Raw genomic sequence first — 22134 nt, 5'->3', positions numbered from 1 at the left:
GACCTAAGATGTCGAGCATGACCTATTCAAACAGACTCAAGGTCAAATATTAGGGGGTCCTTTTCTGGCTTTTCCTTACTGTTACACACTGCCTTCTCTTGTAAGCAGAGTAACTTTGAGATGTTAAAAGTTTGAAGAGCACACTAAGAGTGAGGTTCAAATGTCCATCCTGCAACCCAGCTTGTATATAATTATATGAGCGTGCATCATGCAGATAGATTGAATTGTAACATTGGTTTGTGGGCTCACCTCGCCAAATCTGACAATTCCTATTTGAAGTGGCTGTAATAAAGTGTGCCCTGCTAAGTATGGGCATGCATGTGAAGCTTGGAAAAGCTGTAAATGCCGAGCATGCAGCCTCTGTCACAGTTTAACCAGGTGAGGGGAAATTTACTGCGGCACGTGTAATTTGCCCATCTACTTGATGAAGTGAAATACTGGCTAGACGTGCCATGGCAGACTTCCACAGGCTGTGAAACTTGTTCTCATCTGCTCCCACAGTATTTGGCTGTTGGAGACAACACTGACACTGTCTACCATTTGATGCCACGCAGACAGGATGAAGCTCCTGTGGAGTGGGTGCCCTGAGGCCCCAAACAGGTCAATCTCCTTTTCCGCACTTCTTGCACAAGCACCTCCACACCAGCGTTGCAAAATGGAGGCGTTCTGCGTCCCTGAACTGCCATTTCCAGGTTAGCGCCCAACAAGATATGAAGGAGCTGTTTTAAATAGTAGCTACAGCTGTACACTATTTCCCACCTCCTGCTGTTAGCGAGCTTCTGTCAGCAGCCCCAGTCCAGACTGGCAGCTCACTATGCATAATTCATGAAGCCGAGCTTATGAAATCCTGTGAGGTTGGCCCATTACAACTTCAGGAAGCACAAAGCTTGCTGTATGTCATTCCCGCTGTTTCGACACCAGGACTGGAAAATTTCATCTGTAAATTGTGCAGAATGATGAATAGGAGGGAGAGAATTATAACTAAATAAAACAATCAGAAGATGACCATGTGAAACAAAAAAGGCATATCTGAGCCATTCACAACCACAATCTGAACTCCGAGATTATATACGCCTTTCTTCATGTCAATAATTGCAGAGTAAAATACGCTGGTGACAAATGCAGCAATTTAACTGAGTAGCAGATTCTTGCAACCCACAAGAAAAGCTGCAGCGAATAATACACATCAGCAGAATGTCCAAGCTGATCATCTTAAGCTCTCTACCAGTCTTTTGCTGTTCTTTGTAATATAAGCTTAAAGGTGTTTTGTCTATTCTTACCAGTACATGCCAAGCACACTGAACACCTTGTAGGAGCTATAAATTCCTATGGATTTCTGGTTCTGCAGAACACTCTCAAATGCTTTTGGGGTGAATGTCAAAAAGACCATGTCATAAGACCCTCCATATACCAGAGCTCATCCAGAACTCTGCTGCCCGTATCCTAGCAAGCACCAAGTTCCATTCGCCCGTCAACCCTGTGCGCGCTGACCTACATTGGCCCTTGGTCCTGGAACGCCTCGATTTTAAAATTCTCAGCCTTGTTCTCAAATCCCTCCATGGCCTCACTCCTCCCTATCTCTGTCACCTCCTCCAGTCCTACAACCCTCTGAGATCTCTGTGCTCCTCCAATTCTTGCCTCTTGCCCATCCCTGATTTTAATCGCTCCACCATTGATGGCTCTGGAATTCCCTCCCTAAACCTCTCCCCTCCTTTAAGACGCTGCTTAAAACCTACCTCTTTGACCAAGCATTTGGTCACCTGTCCTAATATCACCGTATGTGGTTCGGTATCAAATTTTGTTTGATAACACTCCTTTGAAGCACCATGAGACATTTTACTACATTAAAGGCCCTATATAAATGCAAGTTGTTGTTGTATCATGACAGAAACACATGTGAAAAGCAGAAATGGTACAATGTTTTTATCATGAGGTGATCCTGAGTCATTCTTAACTCCATACACAGCTGCTTGGGGAGGAGTGTGTTGAAGGCTGCAGTACAATCTCGTGGGTATAGATAACTTCAAGCTGTGTGACAGATTGGGTCATGAAATCATCAGAACACCTGAGCTTGTGTTTTTGTCCCATTAAGATTTTCTGTGCCACCTATGGTTTGTAATCTAGACAGTTTTCTCTTGTACCATTCAGGTCTGGCACTCTCCCAGTGACTGCTGTTCCCTTGAGGCAAAGAGTCACAGTGGACACAATCACGGAATGGGAAGAGAAAGTGACTTCTTTAAGGTAACGAAGTCAGGATATTCACCAATTTATATATTTTATTTAAAAAACTGTCTTCAAAATGTAGTGCTACGTATCAATTTTAAGATCTTGTCTTGCTACTCATGTACCGCTATAGACGCCCAGTGAAATAGTATGGTAATTATACCTGTTGTCTGTTGCTTTGGCAGGCAGAACTCAAATGTTTAAACCAGAGCACGGCATTCCCTCTATTACCAGCCTGGAATTTGTAAGAGTTTCCTGAAAATGAAGGCAAGAAAAAAGAAGACAGGGCAATATTATATCAAAATGTCACAGTATTAAAATCAAGTTTAAAATGTTTTTTTTTTATCTGTAGGTAGGAAAACTGATTATCCCATTAACATTCAGAAAGAAGTTGCGTAACTATAAATTTTTAAAAACAGAATATGTTTGCTAGTACTTGGTTCAGTCAGCAATGTGGGGAGATTGAAACAGATACAAAGGGAGAGGAAATGAGACCTTTTTCCATCCATTACTCACCCCGTTCAGAGTCTGTAAGCTGGAAAACATCTGGATGCTCTGGATCATCAGCCATCATCACCATCCAGCCCACAACAGACACACTCTTACTCAAACTCGATTTGAACTGCAAAACAGAAAGTTAGATATTATCAGTAGGACTATGATCACTACAGAACTTCCTCAGATTCATATAAGTGGAGGGGCTGTATTGCTGTAATAAACAGCATATTACTAAAACACAAGGTAACAAAAACAGAGATTACAACTTTTGGACACAGTTGGGCTGGATTAATACTTTTTTTGCTGCACGAGTACATCACAGATCTCAAGAACAACTTGCTTTTAATATAGTGCCTTAAACATAGAAAAACGTCCCAAGGCGCTTCGCAAATGAAAAGGGGAATGGCTGCTGAGTCACCGTGTGGAGAAGGACTGAAGATTTGGTCGATGAGATGAGTTTGAAGGAGGTTTTTAAAAGGGACATGATAGAAGACAGTAAAAAGGCTCAACACAACATTGCAATTCAATTTGCATGAAAGTTACACACCATTTGCACTGGCTCAATCAGGAACTTAGGTTAAAATTCAAGCACAGGCTCTCAAACTGGGGTCCCCGGTTCCTAAGAGCTTCTGGGAGCTCCGTGAGGCCAACCAACTTCCATTCATCTGTCATCAAAGATTTGTATTCTTCTGTTTACTTACTAGCATGTTATTTCTGTTGCTGTATAATGATAAAAAAAAGGTTTTCAGCATTTCCTTTTTGTAGCTCGGAACTGTAGTAAACAGTGAGGAGGATAGCAACAGATTTCAGGAGGACATAGATTGACTGGTGAAATGGGCAGACACATGGCAGATAAAATTTAACACAGAAGTGTGAAGTAATTCATTTTGGTAGGAAGAATGAGGAGAGACAATATAAACTAAATGGCACCATTTTAAAGGGGGTGCATGTACACAAATCTTTGAAGGTGGCAGGACAACTTGAGGAGGCTGTTAAAAAGGCATATGGGATCGTTGGCTTTATAAATAGAGGCATCGAGTACAAAAGCAAGGAAGTTATGCTAAACCTTCATAAAACACTGATTAGACCCCAGCTGGAGTATTGTGTCCAATTCTGGGCACCACCCTAGGAAGGATGTCAAGGCCTTAGACAGGGTGCAGAGGAGATTTACTAGGATGGTACCAGGGATTAAAGACTTCGGTTATGTGGAGAGGCTAGAGAAGCTGGGGTGTTCTCCTTAGAGCAGAGAAGGTTAAGGGGAGATTTGATAAAGATGCTCAAAATCATGAATGGTTTTGATAGAGTAAATAAGGAAAAACTGTTTCCAGTGGCACAAGGGTCACCAGAGGACACAAATTTAAGATGATTGGCAAAAGAACCAGAGGCGACATGAAGAAACATTTTTTTATGCAGCGATTTGTTATGATCTGGAATGCACTGCCTGAAAAGGTGGTGGAAGCAGATTCAATAGTAACTTTCAAAAGGGAATTGGATATATACTTGAAGGGGGAAAAATTGCAGGGCTATGGGGAAAGAGCAGGGGAGTGGGACTAATTGGATAGCTCTTTCAAAGAGCCTGCACAGGAACGATGGATCGAATGGCCTCCTTCTGTGTTATTTCATTCTATGATTCTAGCTGACATTGTTTTCTTGGGTGTTAGGGCAAAGGATCCCTGGGAACGTGTTAATATTTCAAGAGTGGGGGTCCCCAACAATGTGCCAATGTTTGTAGCGGGGGGTGTTCCAACAGTGCGTCAATATTTGTAGGGTTAGATGGTCTCATCGGTAGTTCACATTGTACAGTTGATGTTAATGATAGAAATCCAGCCAGTAAAGCAGACATCATTTGGACAAAAGTAGAGAAAATCTTGCCCCTTAATTCTTCACACATCATATGAGCAAACCCAAGTCATCAATGAGGAAGAATCCCTGGGGAAGTAGTCTCTTTAAAATGCATTTAATATTAATAACACTGTTATGATATCCCCCTTCTCACATTGTATAATTCTGTATCCTCTGGGATCATGAGTCAGTTCTTTTCCAATGCAGCAGAAAACACAGTAATCATAACAAGCAAGCCACGCACAATGAATCCCATGAGAAAGAGAAAGAGATTAGATGGGAAGGATCGTGCTGTGTGGAGCATGAACTCACTTGAACAAGAACGAAGCCCTTACAAGTTAGATTTTTTTTTAAACCTCATTCAACATTGTTCACAGACAAGAGTCTGAGCCAGGTGCAGTCAAGAGAAGCAGGTGGTCCTATCATTTCAAATGAGACACCTGTCAAATTGCAGGGAAGAATGGAAAACTTCAAGGGCTGCAGATATTCCCTGAAAGAACTGAGCTTCAAACCTAAGTTAAGCAAGCACTTAAAGTAGTATAGAAGCTGAAGGGCTGACTTTAACCTGGCCTGCCCGACAGGAATGAGGTGCTAAGAGTCCCAAAATAACTGCTGCACTTACTGCCCTGTTCAGATCCCGCCGGCTGCCATATTTCCTGAGCCTACCGCTGGGTGGCCCAGGCACCTGCCTGTATCAGGTGGGAGACGTATTACTGCATGTAAATTGGGGTCTTATGACGTGCAGAGGACCCGAATACAATTTTAACAGCCTGCTGGGTGGAGCATGCGCTGTGAGCACTCTGCTCAGTAAAACCTGGTGGGCAAGAGAGAAAGGCCCGAAGAAGAGTGTTGAAATTATTTTTGTGGGGCCAGGAAGAGCAGGAGTGCTCCAACAGGCTCCCGAAGAATAATGGGGGCCTCTGTCACCCCGGGCTGCTCCCTATCCACAATCTCAATCCCCACCCCTCCCCCCGACCGGGTCAGCCGATGGGCCGCCTGATGTTGCGCTTGCTCAGAGCTGGCGATCTACAGCGGGATGTCCATTTGAGGCAGGCAGCTCGCTGACGTCATGTTAATGAGACCTGGCCTGAGAAATGGACTGGGCCTCCTGCTAGAGGGATTGGGCAGCCAGCTGCCCAATAGTTAAAATCCATTCTTGAGAATCCTCAGAGACTGAGGATCTGAACATTAACTGACTTTTGTTTTCCATTTAGCATTGAGCTAACCTTTATTTGTGGAAAGATATCTGGAAACCATTAAGTCTTGCATCACGGAAGGTCTGGTAACATTTCACTGAGTTGCCTTGTCAAATAGCCTGTAACAGCTTGCCTGGCCCGTATGAAAGATTTCATCCTCTAGCTGGTACAATGAGATTTCTAGGTGGAATGAAATTGTTTCACAACTGCTTAATGAAAGGTATGTGAGAAATCTAACTGTCTGAAACCACCAAAGGTGGAGACGGCATCTTCCTCAATTTTGAGGAAATCCAAGAATCAGAGGAAACAGAAGGATCAGAGAGGAATCTGCGCTCCCTGCAGATTCAACAGAGCATCAAAGCATAAAAGTTGACCTGTCCTTTTCCTATGGAACATAACTGTTGAACTTGTTTGTTGCTCATGGCTGCAGCATATCCACCTCAAAATACCACAAGTCCCAACGATAAGCGAAGTCACCTCCTAATTAACTATCTGTGCGTGGGCAGAGTGGACTGCGGCTTTTGGAGATGGCCGCTACATTGTCCACTCTGGTGAGTCACAGGTAAATACCAATTTGCCCTGACGGCAAAATCCCAATTGAGAACCTCCCCATTTCTTCATGAGTCAGACATACTGTGGTGTTTTCTGTACAAAAGCACACCAAATTACCACAGATCCAATTCTGAAAATCCAACAAGGCTAAATGTTTTGCTGAAAACCTGTGAGTCACTTTGACAACACAGGAGTCCAAGGGCCTTGTGTAAATATATCGCCGTTCCTTCATCGTCGCTGGGTCAAAATCCTGGAACTCCCTTCCCAACAGCACTGTGGGAGAACCTTCACCGCACGGACTGCAGTGGTTCAAGAAGGCGGCTCACCACCACCTTCTCAAGGGCAATTAGCGATGGGCAATAAATGCTGGACTCGCTAGCGACACCCACATCCCATGAACGAATAAAAAAAAATATGCCTTATGCAATACTCACTGCTTTTTTTTACCGATATCAGATATAATGATGGACGTTGTAGCCTGGGTTCTGATAGATCAATTAATTACTGGGTTTGAATATTTAAGCTAAGGCAAAAAGTTTGGCTATTCTCGTTATCTGAGATATTGGTGATTACATTTTCTGATCAGTGATCTTCAAAACAATGACAGAGATCTCACAAAAAGCCTTACATCAAATATTACAAATAGTGGCAATTACTGTCAGACCCAGACGTACAATAAGGATCCTAGATATCTTTACATTTCGTGAAGAGCAGGCAACACATGATCAAGTATAATTCAATGAAAAGGAGGGAATCCACTTGTCTGTGGCCTTCTGATTAGACACTATAATAAGCCAATTGTCGAAACAACTTGCACATTTATCTTTATTTACATAATTGGCTTGTAAGAAGACATTTATAAACTTGTCTCAATAACACGAAACGCTATGAACAAAGACATTTGGTCAACAGTCAGGGCAGAAGACTGGAAGATATGAATGGATTGTCATTTGAAGTAGGCAGTCTTAAGGTCTATAATCGCCAGCCAATTACCCAAGTGAAAAGTGTCCTTTTCTGACAAGATTTGAATAGTCACAGGTAGAGGACATGGATGAAATCCTCCCAGATTTATTTATTTATATCTTTAGTTTTGGAGATCAGAAAGCACCAGAAATGGAACATCTTTCTTCTTTCATCTGTTGTCATTTCTTCAGTGGCATAAAAGTGGAGCAGAATGCTGACATGATTTCCAAAAGCTACGACAGCAGGGCCTTTCAAACGATGCAAACAGACAATTCACCTAAATTTTGGGCAGGTTTACTGATTCGAATGGAAAAGAATTGCCCATTAAGCACAGTATAAACTGCGTAAAATAGACTACTATGCTATTATACTGTTCCTCCATGTCTCAATATAACTCCTAAATCTTGCATGTTTTAAATGTAAATTTCACACCTTTACAGCAGAGCACCTAATATTTGTGCTATATGCTGGTAGTAAAGGAATAATATTGGGTTAACTTGATCAAGAAAACTGCATCTGTTTGACGTCCCTCTTCCATGTACCCCCGCACAGTATATGTACCATATTCTTTCACTGTGTGCGTTGCAAGTGTAGGTTATGTTGTACAGAAGATGCTCTATAAAGTTGGTGTGAAAATATAGACTGCCAATCCTCTCAAGGAGAGTCCCAATTAGAATTGTTTGATTGAAATGGAAAAAACCAGATCCATACAGTTCAACAACCACTGTTCCTCCTTCATTTGCCTGCTAGGATTTGAAAGCAGCAAACCACCTTACCTCAGAAAGGAGTAAAAAAAAATCAAGATTGGTCCTATTCTTCAGAAGCAATGGATGTTATTTGACTGGAGAATGGATATGCCTGTAGTTCAGGCCATCCTGGCTGAGGCTGGTGGTTCATGGGAGGGGAGTAGCCACAGGAAAGAGTGGGTTAGAAAGACAACGTGGAGTGCAGGAACCAAGTTAAAAGAAAAAGGAATCAGTCCACAGAACCCGTTACTGCAAACTATGTTGCAGATCCACAATTACAATTCATTCTAATATGAACATATTCATCACTGCAGTCCTAAATTACAACAGTGACTACACTTACAAAAAAAGTAATTGGTTGTAAAGCGCTTTGGGACATCCTGAGGTCGTGAACGGCACTATATAAATGCAAGTTCATTCTTTCTTTAATGTCAAACATTACTTAGTAACCTCCAAAGAAACAAGAGAAATATCAAATCTGTTATACTGTGCCAATATAATGTGAAATGTAGATGATCTCCCTTAAGATCTATTATGTAAGACTTTCCAATGTCTACCATTGTTGACTAAGACTGATTATGCTGTATATAGCAGATTGCTTTCATTAGACTCTAAACAGTCCAAAAATTTGGGAAGAGTTGGTACTTACATGCTTTCTTTCCGTTGGTTTTAAAGACTTGGCTGAGTAATAATAGAGTTTGGTTCCACATAGTGCCACCCAGTACTTGGTCCATGATGCAACCTACACAAAAAGACCACAATTGGTAATTGATGTGATATTGTATCCCAATTTGGAGAAATAGAGCTTGGAGCATCTGTTTTGGTGGGAACTGGCTTCATTTTCAATATGAACATCATAAATCTTTTAAAAAAAACATCCATCGGTGATAATGGATCACAGAGGAGCTTCGATGTCATACATGAGATGTGTGAAATCTGGAAAGCCCTGTTGTTTCACTTAAATTAGGTACACTCAATTCCCAGTAACGCTATTTGCTTGGACTATTGCGTTCCACTAATGTTTCAACACATGAGTCAAGCTTTTAAAATTCATCTCTCTTCCATCTTCAAGATCATACATTAGTACCTTTCATGGGATAAAAGTTGCTTGAAAGAGTAACTGTCTGCCTCAAGTTGATGTAAATTTACATTTGCAAAAAAACAATACAGCATTTGTGAGATGGAAACATATCAGCAATAAATTCCAAACCATATGAAAAGTAAAATCCAACATTTTCTAAACATTGCCCTCAAAAAAGGACATCCTTGAGGTATAGTCTTACTGACTTTGTTCTTGCTTTTATTGCGTGACATTATTCTGAGAACACTCTGTTCTTCCCTTCTCTCATAAGGAGGTGCCTGGCCTCCACTCTGCTCTTCCTTATAGGAATATAACCGAGATAGAAAACTCAGTCGCACAGCCGGATTGAACTGCACTCCAGTGCCATGATATGGAAGGTGTTTTCAACAATGTGCACAGCGATACCAGTCTAAAATCTAGGGTTGGTGTATTTAACGACATTTACAGAGCCTTGGGATTAGGATGGCTACCTGCCGTCCAAACCAGATAATTATTTTTTATACAAGATGCAGGGGAGAAAATGTGAAGCCAAATAAAAAGCAAAATATAAACTGAGATAAACTGGAATTATTGTGTTTTTCTACCAAAGAAATAGTATAAATTATTTTAAATAGATGCCCTCTCATGGCATTGCTCATGATAAGTGTCTTGTGAGAACAGGAAGGTGATACCACACAACGCACAGTGTATTAGTCTGCTCCCAAGGTGTCCCTTTAAGGCCACAAAGTTTAATGGATTTAAACAGGAATATCCCGAGTACAGTTATAGGCCAAGTACCCAAAGTTCAGAAAAAAAGAGCAGTACGTGACTAACTTTTTTGCTTTTTACAAGAAGATTGTTTTGCATCGGTGACTGATGGAGACAATTTTTTTATATTTTTCATACACATGCGAGAATATATATCATAGTAGGTACAGCACAGGAGGAGGCCATTTGGCCCATCATGCCTGTGCTGGCTCTTTGAAAGAGCTATCCAATTAGTACCATTCCCCTGCTCCTTCCCCATAGCCCTATAAATTTTTTCCCTTCAAGTATTTATCCAATTCCCTTTTGAAAGTTACTACTGAATCTGCTTCCACCAGCCTTTCAGGTAGTGCATTCCAGATCATAACAACTCGCTGCATAAAAAAAATGTTTTCTCCTGTCACCTCAGCCTCTTTTGCCAATCACCTTCAATATATGTCGTCTGATTACTGACCCTTCTGCCACTGGAAACAGTTTCTCCTTATTTACAAAACCGTTCATGATTTTGAATACCTCTATCAAATCTCCCCTTAATCTTCTCTTTAAGAAGAACCACCCCAGCTTCTCCAATCTCTCGAAGTAACTGAAGTCCCTCATCCCTGGTACCATTCTAGTAAATATATGTGTATCAAATACATATAGCAGATCATGTGAACAGGAAATAAATCATACTCTATTCAGAAATTACATTTGGAAAATATAATGAAAATGTTCAACCTGGCTATTGGTTACCAACAGATTGTTACCAAAATAGCTCAACACATACTTTAGGAAAAAGCTCTGTGAAGGTTTTCTAACACTTTTCAAAATCCAATACACAGTATTCAATATTAATCGTCTTAAGCGTACCAATACCCTGCAATCTACAGTTTAATCCATCCCATATGACTTAGTCAGCAAATTCATTGAAATAATTTCAAATTCACAAAGTTAGACTGGAATATGTGAGACCTGTTAAGCATTGTTGACTTTTGATAGTTGTTTGGAACAAACCTGACATTAAATGGGAACCATCGTGGTTTTATTAAATTTTGAGCAAGTTCGGTACCAAGAACAAATTAAACAGCCTGCTCTAAACCCTCTAACTCAGAGCATCTCTACTGGCCATCAGGAAAGTGTCACATTATCAATTATTGCAATATATTTTTTTCCCCAACTGAATTCTACTGAATTACAAAGTTTACATGCTTATTGCATTATTGTATATTACAGGTATACTATATTTGGTATTAGGGAGTGCAAGAAAGGTTTACCAGACTGATTCCTGGGATGGCAGGACTGACGTATGAAGAGAGATTGGGTCAACTAGGCCTATATTCACTCGAGTTTAGAAGAATGAGAGGTGATCTCATTGAAACATATAAAATTCTAACAGGACTAGACAGACTAGATGCAGGGAAGATGTTCCCGATGGCTGGGGAGTCCAGAACCAGGGGTCACAGTCTCAGGATACGGGGTATGCCATTTAGAACCGAGATGAAGAGAAATTTCTTCACTCAGAGGGTGGTGAACCTGTGGAATTCTCTACCACGGAAGGCAGTGGAGGCCAAGTCATTAGATGTATTCAAGGAGATAGATATATTTCTTAATGTTAAAGGGATCAAAGGATATGGGGAAAAAGCGGGAACAGGGTTCTGGGTTAGATGATCAGCCATGATCATTTTGAATGGCGGAGCAGGCCCGAAGGGCCGAATGGCCTACTCTTGCTCCTATTTTCTAAGTTTCTATGTACGAGTAGTTACATACATGTTACATACATATAGTTGAGTGTCAACATGACAAGGATCACCCACCTCCACTCAACTAGTCATCTACAGACAGGAGGGCCCTGCTATCCATATAAACATTACCAGAGACTAAGTGCTATCCAACCTCACCAACAGCCAGTGTCCAGCAAGCTCCCTGCTCAATCATATTACGGCCCCGGGCTGTTAGGATAATTTAAAAAAAATTCTGCATTTATTATCTCACCAATTATCCAACTTCTCCGAAAAGCATTGACTTCTTGCTTTGGTACAATTTCATGGGAAGAGGCCATCCTCTGGTGGTCATCATTCAAGCATGAGCCATTCATGGGGGGTGAGGGGTCATTACAACCAAGCTGATAATATTCTCCCCTCAAGTTCTTTCTCTCTCACACATACACACACGCTCATCCAGCAGTGGTCACTGGATTGTGATTACAAGTGGAAAGCCGAGCTGCTTTTCCCTCCACAACCCAGAGCATCTAAAGAAAACTGCAGTGCCCTGATTGAGATCAGTGAATTTGTACAGATCAAGGTCAAACTTATGACCGTTATGATCTATATGGCTGAGCCATGGGGAATCTGTCATCATCATTTTGAAATAAATTTTGGATAAAGAACAAATGTTTTTAGTGGCAGATATACCATCTCTTCACCAACTGCTTTACTGTGAGTGTTCTTTTACAAATTTTTCAAGGATTCTCCCAAAAGCGCTCAGTAAATGCAATGCATGACAGTGTCCTACAGACCAGAAAGGTAGCAAGCTCAATTGCAGATCTATGCAATATTAACAAGAGGGCACAACAATTGGGTTCAGTGTGCCTGTTAGGATGAGAAAGAAGGAGAATTATGCAGTGTTGCTGCACTTTTTGACTGCCCATGAATTCCTGCTGTCAAGGGCTGGTGTGTGGATATTGGATGAGAACAGAACTGGGTTCAGCTGTGATGCCCAACACACTGAGTATTGGCAGGTGATTTTAAATCCTAAGAACGGGTGGGTTGGGAGTGGGTGGGAGTTGAAAATAGTTGTTTTTTTGGGTCGCAGGCGCAGAATTTTCGGACTTTGCATTTGTGGGAAGCCTATACTTTTACGCACCGGTGTTAAATCCAGAAATAAAGCCAGGTTGCGGTTGCAACCCAAAAAACAACTATTTTCAACTCCCACCCGCCCCCAAACCACCCATTCTTGGGGTTTAGAATCACCCCCAACATGTCAAGAATGACCAGTTGGGCCAAGTGCTGCTGGGGCACTGCCTTTAGGAGAGAAGAGAAAAAGGGGAAAATTGAAAAAAACCCCCAACAAATTAAGCTCAGTTTTCCTATACAAATTTTAAATAAAAGCCTAACAAATATACAGCAGTACTCCAAGGGTGAAAAAATGATGTTAAAAATCAGCTGACAAAGACCATTTGAAAGGATGCAGGTTCTATTTATAGTACATCTGGTTTTTGTTCCCTACAGACGAGGGGTTCAGGTCTCTTTTTTTCCACTGCTGTTGGAAAAAATATCAGAACAAAGGTCACTATCCAGCATAATTGTGTGCAGACATTTTTCTTCAACTTTAGAAACTATGAAAACAGTCTCACACAATGCCAATATATTTCAGCTAAGGTGTGCTCAAAAACTCAAAAGTTCCCTTCATCATTTCCATGTGATCTTTTCTGGATGTCAGCAGAGGAATTCTAGTTACAGACTATTTTGTGCATACCATAAATCTCCAAAGTATCACTTGAAAATGCACCACACATTTGAGCTACTGTGGCTTGAGCAGTGCATTAAAATGGATGTACTCCAACTTTTGTAACCATCAACCTTTTCCTCTCACTCCAATATTCAGACTATCCTCCTGAGCCTGAGGGGCAAGGTGGGGCAATTTAGGTTTTAAACTGGATTAACATTGAGCATTTGGGGCCCTGATCCCATGCTGTAAAGAAACAATTTAAATAGTGGTACTGCACAACCTTGGCCTCCATAATGTAAGAATCAGAAGTGGAACTGAATGAAGCTGCTGATTCCAGTTAGTTAATCTTTGCAGGACACTATCCCACCCCCCCAAGCACTGAAAGATTAGGTACTCTCCACTCAACACCGGGGCTCAGACCTACCGTGATTAGAAGAGTTTAAAGGATACATGAAAATTCTCTCGTTCTTTAAATTTTTCTTCATTTTCAACCCTTTCCTCTTAGGTTTCCACCCACCATTTCCCAGTCTGGAGGATGGGTATGTAGTTCACATCCAGGCCCCTGACAATGGCCCTCTTTATCCAGATAGCAATGGCAGGAGTGACAATTCAGCAACCCTGAATAACTTGCCAGTCAATATTTCCCTTCTCCTCAACCCACCATCGGTAGGATAATGTCTAATCTCTGCTCAGTACCTCCCTCATTGGTACAAGCTGGGCAGTGAACTAGTCACATGGAGAAATAGCTGCAGTCCAAGCTTCTTGTTTTTGTGGGTTGTTTTGGCATATCACAGAATGTCGCATAGAAAATTTAAACCAATGTTCCCATTAATTTGCATATTTCTCAAGCTGTGGATACTAAAAGACCTTGGTGTCAAGATTTAGAATTGAGACAAACAGCACTAAGAACAGATTTTTCCAAACCTCCAGCTCCACAAAATTCAAAAAGGATAAAACAGTGAGTAAGAAATTCACATACAAATCAACTGAGTTGCCTGCAATTCGTGGACCAGATTGTACATGGCCTATGGACTTTATCTTGCATACTCCAGTACTGGTAGACAATTGACCTAACAAAATCACTACAGAATAATGGCTAAAATATTGCTGGATGGTGTTGGCTGTCAATCCAGCACCATACTCGATCGGTGCTCAAATGTATTTTAGGACAATTAAGGTTTCAGGCCATATTTGTCCCTCTGTAGTGATTCTCAACTTGCTTTGTGCAGAGAAGCATAAAAATCACAGATAAGCACTTTCCCATAGAGTGCAAGAAGTGAAAACTTGGACTTACTACCACCTGGACTTAGCGGCATCTGCAATAGCCTGGGTGTAGATTGCTTGCACAAGTTCTTAGCTGGACAACAGTGCATTGCTCAGAGAGACATTCATACAAAATAAATGGTTGTTGTCAGTAATATGCAAGTGCATGCAATAAGCTTTGCAATCAACAGGCCACATCTGAAGGACTTTCTGGACTGCTCTGGAGAGCTCTGTGGACTGAACAATGTGTGTAAATAATGACTCTACAGATGAAGCAATGCATTGGAGAGAAGTATTTTGGACTGAAGTGTAAACATTCACTAAGAACCTTGAGAGACTGAAATGTATAATAAATCCAGTGGACAAAAGGGTTGACTACACTTTCACACTAGAGGTCAAAGTTGCTTATTAACTTTTTTTTAAATCCCAGTTTTTTCCCCCCTATGTCTACATAAGTACTGTACAGGGAACAAAGAGGTAGGCAGGCAACCTGTGGTTATCTGCACAGATATTTGCCAGTTTTGAGGGACAACAGACAAATTTTCCTTCCCGTTTCTCTCTTCTCCTCCTCCCCCCTCCCCACATACCCCGTTGTCATCTGGAACATTAATGTCAGCCAATCCAATGATTCAGAGACAGGTTTCCAATGTATGCCACAAAAGATTGATATGTTGTGCAGCTGGACTGTGCAAAAGCTGCTTTTTGACAGAGTTCGTATCTTCAAGAGCTGAAACTTCTGTTATATCGGCAACTGATTTGGTACAATTTCATTAATCTTCACCGGTTAAGAAAGACTTAAACCACTAAACAGCCATCTCATCATTCCCGAGAGAGGATGCAGACTGAATTCCTGCAGTCACACAAGTTTATTTTCTGATGTTTAAAACCAGTTGCCAAATGGTTTCAACTTTACAGGACTACAAGGAGCAGCTTTGCTGTTAATGATTATAATCAAATATCTGGACCATTTTCATTCCCTCAGTATTGGCAGAGCCTGGAGGACTTGATTAAGCTCAGTGCTGGACACTGTACTGGAATAAAAAAATCACTAAATTGGAATTGTTAGACAAAATTGCATCACAAAAGTTGTTTAAAAAAGATGATTACCTGGGCAGAGCAGTCTGAGAATTCAGACCTTTGCTCAAGGACATTTATAAGACACTGCCAATCACTGGACTCAGTTCTATTGGTCCTAAAATAGGAACCTGAGAAAGGCCATAGGAACCTGAGAAAGGCCATAAGGTTAGCTGTTCTGAGAAGTAGAAAACTTCACACCATACCTTTTCAAAGTCTGTGGCAAAGTCACTTTGCATGCATTCAAATCTATAGCTGGTTTGGGGTGCTTGATGCCAACAGCAAGTGCCAAAAGTGGGAAAACATCCCATTTCCCAGCACTGATCAACAACCTTATGGTCAGCATAAAATATATAACTTTTCATACTTGTGTGCACGTGGAAGTTTTTCTGATCATTGGTCTCTCAAACCTATAATAAGAACTGCAACATTTTTTGAAAGGGAGATTTACCCTTCAATTTCTCACGAACCCTCATTCGGAACATAGGAACAGGAGTAGGCCATTCAGCCCCTCGTGCCTGCTCCGCCATTTGATAAGATCATGGCTGATCTGTGATCTAACTCCATATACCCGCCTTTGGCCCATATCCCTTAATGCCTTTGGTTGCCAAAAAGCTATCTAACTCAGATTTAAAATTTAGCAATCGAGCTAGTATCAATTGCCGTTTGCGGAAGAGAGTTCCAAACTTCTGAAAGGTCTGGCTTTAATTTTTAGACTGTGCCCCCTACTCCTAGAATCCCCAACCAGCGGAAATAGTTTCTCTCAATTCACCCTATCCGTTCTCCTTAATATCTTATAAACTTTGATCAGATCACCCCTTAACCTTCGAAACTCCAGAGAATACAACCCCAATTTGTGTAATCTCTCCTCGTACCTTAACCCTTGAAGTCCGGTATCATTCTAGTAAACCTACGCTGCACTCCCTCCGAGGCCAATATGTCCTTCCGAAGGTGCGGTGCCCAGAACTGCTCACAGTACTCCAGGTGTGGTCTAACCAGGGTTTTGTATAGCTGCAGCATAACTTCTGCCCCCTTGTATTCTAGGCCTCTAGATATAAAGGCCAGCATTCCATTATGCCTTCTTGATTATCTTCTGCACCTGTTCATGACACTTCAATGATCTATGTACCTGAACCCCTAAGTCCCTTTGGACATCCACTGTTTTTAACTTTTTACCATTTAGAAAGTACCCGGTTCTATCCTTTTTTGGTCTAAGGTGGATGACCTCACATTTGTCTACATTGAATTCCATTTGCCACAGTTTTGCCCATTCACCTAATCTATCAATTTCGCTTTGTAATTTTATGTTTTCATCTACACTGCTTACAATGCCACCAATCTTTGTGTCATCGGAAAACTTAGATATGAGACTTTCTATGCCTTCATCTAAGTCGTTAATAAATATTGTGAATAATTGAGGTCCCAAGACAGATGCCTGCGGGACTCCACTAGTCACATCCTGCCAATGTGAGTACCTACCCATTATCCCTACTCTCTGTCGCCTTTCGCTCAGCCAACTTCCTAACCAAGTCCGTACTTTTCCCTCGATTCCATGGGCTTCTATCTTAGCTAACAGTCGCTTATGTGGGACCTTATCAAATGCCTTCTGGAAGTCCATATAAATAACATCCATTGACATTCCCCTGTCCACTACTTTAGTCACCTCTTCAAAAAATTCAATCAGGTTTGTCAGGCACGACCTACCTTTCACAAATACATGCTGGCTCTCTCTGATTGATTAACTGAAAATTCTCAAGGTGTTCAGTCACCGTATCCTTAATTATAGACTCCAGCATTTTCCCCACAACAGATGTTAGGCTCACTGGTCTATAATTCCCCGGTTTCCCTCTCTCTCCTTTCTTAAAAAGCGGAGTGACATGTGCAATTTTCCAATCCAGAGGGACAGTTCCTGAATCCAGAGAACTTTGAAAGATTATAGTTAGGGCATCTGCAATGTGCTCATCTACTTCCTTTAAAACTCTGGGCTGGAAACCATCTGGTCCTGGGGATTTGTCACTCTTTAGTGCTATTATTTTCTTCATTACTGTTGCTTTACTTATGTTAATTTTATCGAGTCCCTGTCCCCGATTCAATAATAGTTTTCTTGGGGTTTCCGGCATGCTATCCTCTTTTTCTACTGCAAAGTAATCGTTCAACATGTCCGCTATTTCCCCATTGTCAATGACAACATCCCCACTTTCAGTTTTTAAGGGGCCAACACTGCTCCTGACCACCCTCTGTTTCCTAATGTAACTGTAAAAGTTCTTCGTATTGGTTTTGATATCCCTTGCAAGTTTCTTTTCATACTCTCTTTTTGTAGCTCCTACTATCTGTTTTGTGACCCTTTGTTGATTTTTTGATCTTTCCCATTGGCCAGGATCTGTGCCAGTTTTTGCCTTTCTGTGTGCCCTTTCCTTATGTCTTATACAGTCCCTTACCTCTTCAGTTGTCCATGGCTGTTTTTTTTGGCAAGTAGAGTTCTTGCCCCTCAGGGATATAAACCGATTCTGCATCACGTTAAATGTTTCTTTAAACATTTCCCACTGATCATCAGTCGTTTTACCCATTACAAGGTCCCACCTTCCCCAGAACCGGTCCCAACGTCCCAGGAATCGAAATCCCTCCTTCCTACACCATCCCTGCAGCCACGCATTCATCCGCTCTATTCTCCCGTTCCTATACTCACTAGCACGTGGCACTGATAGTAATCCTGAGATCACTACCTTTGAAGTCCTGCTTTTTAATTTATCTCCTAACTCCTTAAATTCACCTTGCAGGACCTCATCCCTTTTTTTTAAACCTATGTCGTTGGTACCGATATGGACCATTCTCCTCAGGCCAGACTCGTTTGTGGGTCTGGGGGGGGGGGGGGGAGCGGAGCCTGATCCTCAGCTGGTACAGAATTATCCTGAACAGTCCTTAGCTTCTATCCTCCCTTCTTTCCAAGAAGATGTGGGAAGGTGGCAAAAGGTGGGGGTGGGTGAAGAGGGACTCTTAACAGATGGTCAAGATTGGGACCTCAGCAGTGTGCAATAAACTGAACCTGCATCACCTTCTGCAGTGCTCTGAGAGGCTACTCGAAAATCTGAAGATTTAAGTTATAAAAACTATAGGGTTTTAAAAAAAATGGAATCTATTTTTGTCCATTCTTTTGAATACAGTAATACTAAATACTCAATAACACTGGCTAGCAAACCCTTTATTCTCCAATCAGTCGGGATAAATATGTTTGAGTAAGAAGCATTTGGCCAGATAAAATATTCTTTAAAACCTACTACGCAAAAGCTGAAAGCTTCATATGAAGCCTGAGTGCATGTGGAAAGGTTCCTCCTCGTTTGTGTGGCATTTTTCAAGTGGGTTTTTTCTCTCTAAGTTAAAAATATACTGAAGTATAGTGAAACCTCGATTGCTTGCCATAACGTAGGAGATGCTCTTGGGTGGATAATGGAACTTGGTGTATAATCAACGTTGCTCAGCTTGTTCTGCTGTATAAAACTTGGCAAACACAAAATACCCCAACCAGGTGAGTGGATGACAGAGAATTTTTAATAAAAGGGGAAAATTCAAAAGGTGCTGGACTCCAGAATCATCTTTGCTGCATAAATCTATTTCTAAATAAGGTACCAAAAGATTGGCGGTAATCATTTGATCTGAGAAACCATTTCAGCTGTCGAGATCTGTGCACAAACATTTTCACCCGTGCGGATGAGGAACCTTAAAAAACACGGTGTATCACCTGAGTGCTGCTAGCCCCAACTCCTGCTGGTCTCTTGGACCCAAATCTCGGTCCCAATTCCTGCAGGTCTTCTGGACTAGAACCCTGAATCCTACTGTTCTTCCAACTCATGAGAAAATATTCGTCTCCAGCCACCTGTAGATTTTGCCACCTTGCCAGGGTACAGTTACCCTCAGTTACCCCTCTCAACTGGCCAGTACAAGCCTAGACTAGTGTGCAAACGTTGGCCAAATGCAGACATGCCTTGTGAAGTCATGCCTTTAGGCCACACTAGTGGCATCACTGGTGGGGAGAAATATATTCCTTTAAAAAACAAGAGCAAACTAGCCAATAATGAAACACCATGGATGAATAAAGAGAAAAGGTAAAATTGAAACTAAAGAAAAAGATATATTCTAACTACATAGACAATAAAGGAGAGGATGCCAAAAGGGAATACAAAGAGGTTAGGAAAGAAGTCAAAAAAACAATTAGGAAAGCAAAGAGGAACTACAAAATTAAATTATCAAGGAATATAAAAAATAGTAAAGTATTCTACAGACATATAAATAACAAAAGAAAAATCAGGATCGGGATAGGGCCACTAAGGGATGCACAAGATAAACTCACGGATAATGACAGTGAAATGACAGAAATGTTAAATAGTTCCTTTGCCTCAGTATTTACCAGGGAGACTAACAAAGTGGGCATGACATTAGAAGAAGAGATCAAAAAAGATATGAAGATATTTAAGATAGAAAGGGCAAAGATAATTGATAAACCAATCAAACTTAGAGAGGATAAAACCCCTGGTCTGGATGGATTGCATCCGTGCATATTTAAATAAGTTAGGGAAGAGATAGCAGAGGCACTATTACATATACATAAATATTCATTAGGAAAGGGAATAGTGGCAGAGGACTGGCAGACAGCTAACATTATTCCTATATTTAAAAAGGGAGATAGAACAAGTCCACGGAACTATAGACCAGTTAGCTTAACGTCGGTGATGGGAAAGATAATGGAAACTTTACTCAAAGGCGTAATAGAAAAACATCTCGAAAACGAAAATACAATAAAGGCTAGTCAGCACGGACTTCAGAAGGGAGTCATGCTTGACCAATCTTATTGAATTCTTTGAAGAAGTAACAGAAAGGGTAGACAAGAGTGATACAGTAGATGTAATACATTTGGATTTTCAAAAAGCCTTTGATAAGGTACCGCACTGTAGACACATGACTAAGGTCAGAGCATGTGGAGTCAGGGGACGGGGCTGCAGAATGGGTAGCAAGCTAGCTACAAAACAAAAGAGAGTAGGGGTTATGGGTGGTTACTCAGACTGGGAAAAGGTGGGAAATGATGTTCCACAGGGAAAGGTGCTGGGACTACTGTTGTTCACCATTTAAATTAACGATTTGGACTCGGAAGTACAATTTCAAAATTTGCAGATGACACCAAATTGGGGGGTGTCGTTAATACAAAGGAAGAATGTGTCAAAATGCAAGAAGGAATTAACAAATGTACAGAGTGGGCTTGTAATTGGCAAATGAATTTCAATATAGATAAGTATGAGGTGGTGCATTTTGAGAGGAAGAATAAGGAGGCCATCTACTGCTTAGGTAATAAGAGTCTAAATGGGGTAGAGGAGCAAACGGATCTCAGGATACACAAATCACTAGAAGTAGCAATGCAGGTTAATAAGGCCATAAAAAAGGCAAACCAAGCACTGGGGTTCATTTCTAGAGAAGAGAATTGAAAAGCAGAGAAGTTATGTTAAACTTGGAACAGAACCTTGGTTAGACCACACTTGGAGTACTGTGCACAGTTCTGGTCTCCATATTATAAGAAGAATATAGAGGCATTGGAGAAGATGCAAAAAAAAGATTCACAAGGACGATACCAGAACTGAGAGGATATAACTATCAGGAAAGGCTGAATGGGCTGGGACTCTTTTCTCTAGAAAAGAAAAGAATGGGCGGGGTGACCTGATAGAGGTCTTTAAGATAATGAAAGTGTTTGATAGGGTAGATGTAGAGAAAATGTTTCCATTTGTGGGGGAGTCCAAAACTAGAGGTCATCAATATAAGATGGTCACTAATAAATCCAATAAGGAATTTTGGAGAAACTTCTTTACCTGAAGTGTGGTAAGAATGTGGAACCCGCTACCACAAAGAGTAGTTGAGGCAAATAGCCTAGATGCATTTAAAGGGAAACAAGATAAGCATACGAGGGAGAAAGGAATAGAAGAGTATGCAGATAGGGTTAGATGAAGTAGGGAGGGAGGAAGCTCGTGTGGAGCATAAATGCCGGCATAGACCAGTTGGGCCGAATGGCCTGTTTCTGTGCTGTAGACTCGATGTAAAAATGGTTTAGTACACAACACTGAAGTACCTTCTTGCAAGTTTTCCTTGTGAACCATAATCCTCCCAGTTTTTTGTGTAAGGGCCTGGCCCCCCGCAACCCACCCCACCAGCTCGTTCACCAGCAGCCAGCTGATTGCTGCAAAGCTGGAGCTGCCATGGTGCCTTGATCTGCTCTATCAACCAATCACTCAGCTTCTCCAACATGTTCCGCATACAGATATTTTCTGTGTGTCCGCTTCCTGCCAGATACTCGTGTCCTATTCAGCATACATTAGAGAACCCTTTCCCCCCTCTATTCCCAATTCCTTTTTCACAAAATTTTGCCTTCCTTTTTATTTTCTTCTGTCCTCAAGGGCAATGGTCAGCTAGACATGTATTTGCACTAAGGGATTTGGAAGGTTTAATACATTATAATATAAATACCATACCCAGGAAATAACAGACATTG

The 22134-nt window shown here is 41.3% G+C and overlaps 1 protein-coding gene across 3 annotated transcripts in view; it reads right to left on the bottom strand.

The window, feature by feature from the left end:
- The window catches only part of ralgps2 (Ral GEF with PH domain and SH3 binding motif 2), a 413674-nt gene that overhangs the window by 11533 nt on the left and 380007 nt on the right, over positions 1-22134 (bottom strand). For all 3 annotated transcript variants that reach the window (XM_067990774.1, XM_067990772.1, XM_067990773.1), the window contains 3 exons: positions 8670-8762; positions 2740-2845; positions 2387-2478 (listed from right to left, as the gene is read on the bottom strand). In XM_067990774.1, coding sequence (XP_067846875.1) covers positions 2387-2478; positions 2740-2845; positions 8670-8762 — 291 coding nt within the window. The remainder of the gene's footprint in view (positions 1-2386; positions 2479-2739; positions 2846-8669; positions 8763-22134) is intronic.

The sequence above is a fragment of the Heptranchias perlo genome, chromosome 9 (genome assembly GCF_035084215.1).
Source record: "Heptranchias perlo isolate sHepPer1 chromosome 9, sHepPer1.hap1, whole genome shotgun sequence".
Lineage (NCBI taxonomy): Eukaryota > Metazoa > Chordata > Chondrichthyes > Hexanchiformes > Hexanchidae > Heptranchias > Heptranchias perlo.
The sequence above is the reverse complement of the archived record's forward strand: the minus strand, read 5'-3'. Positions and strand labels throughout refer to the sequence as shown.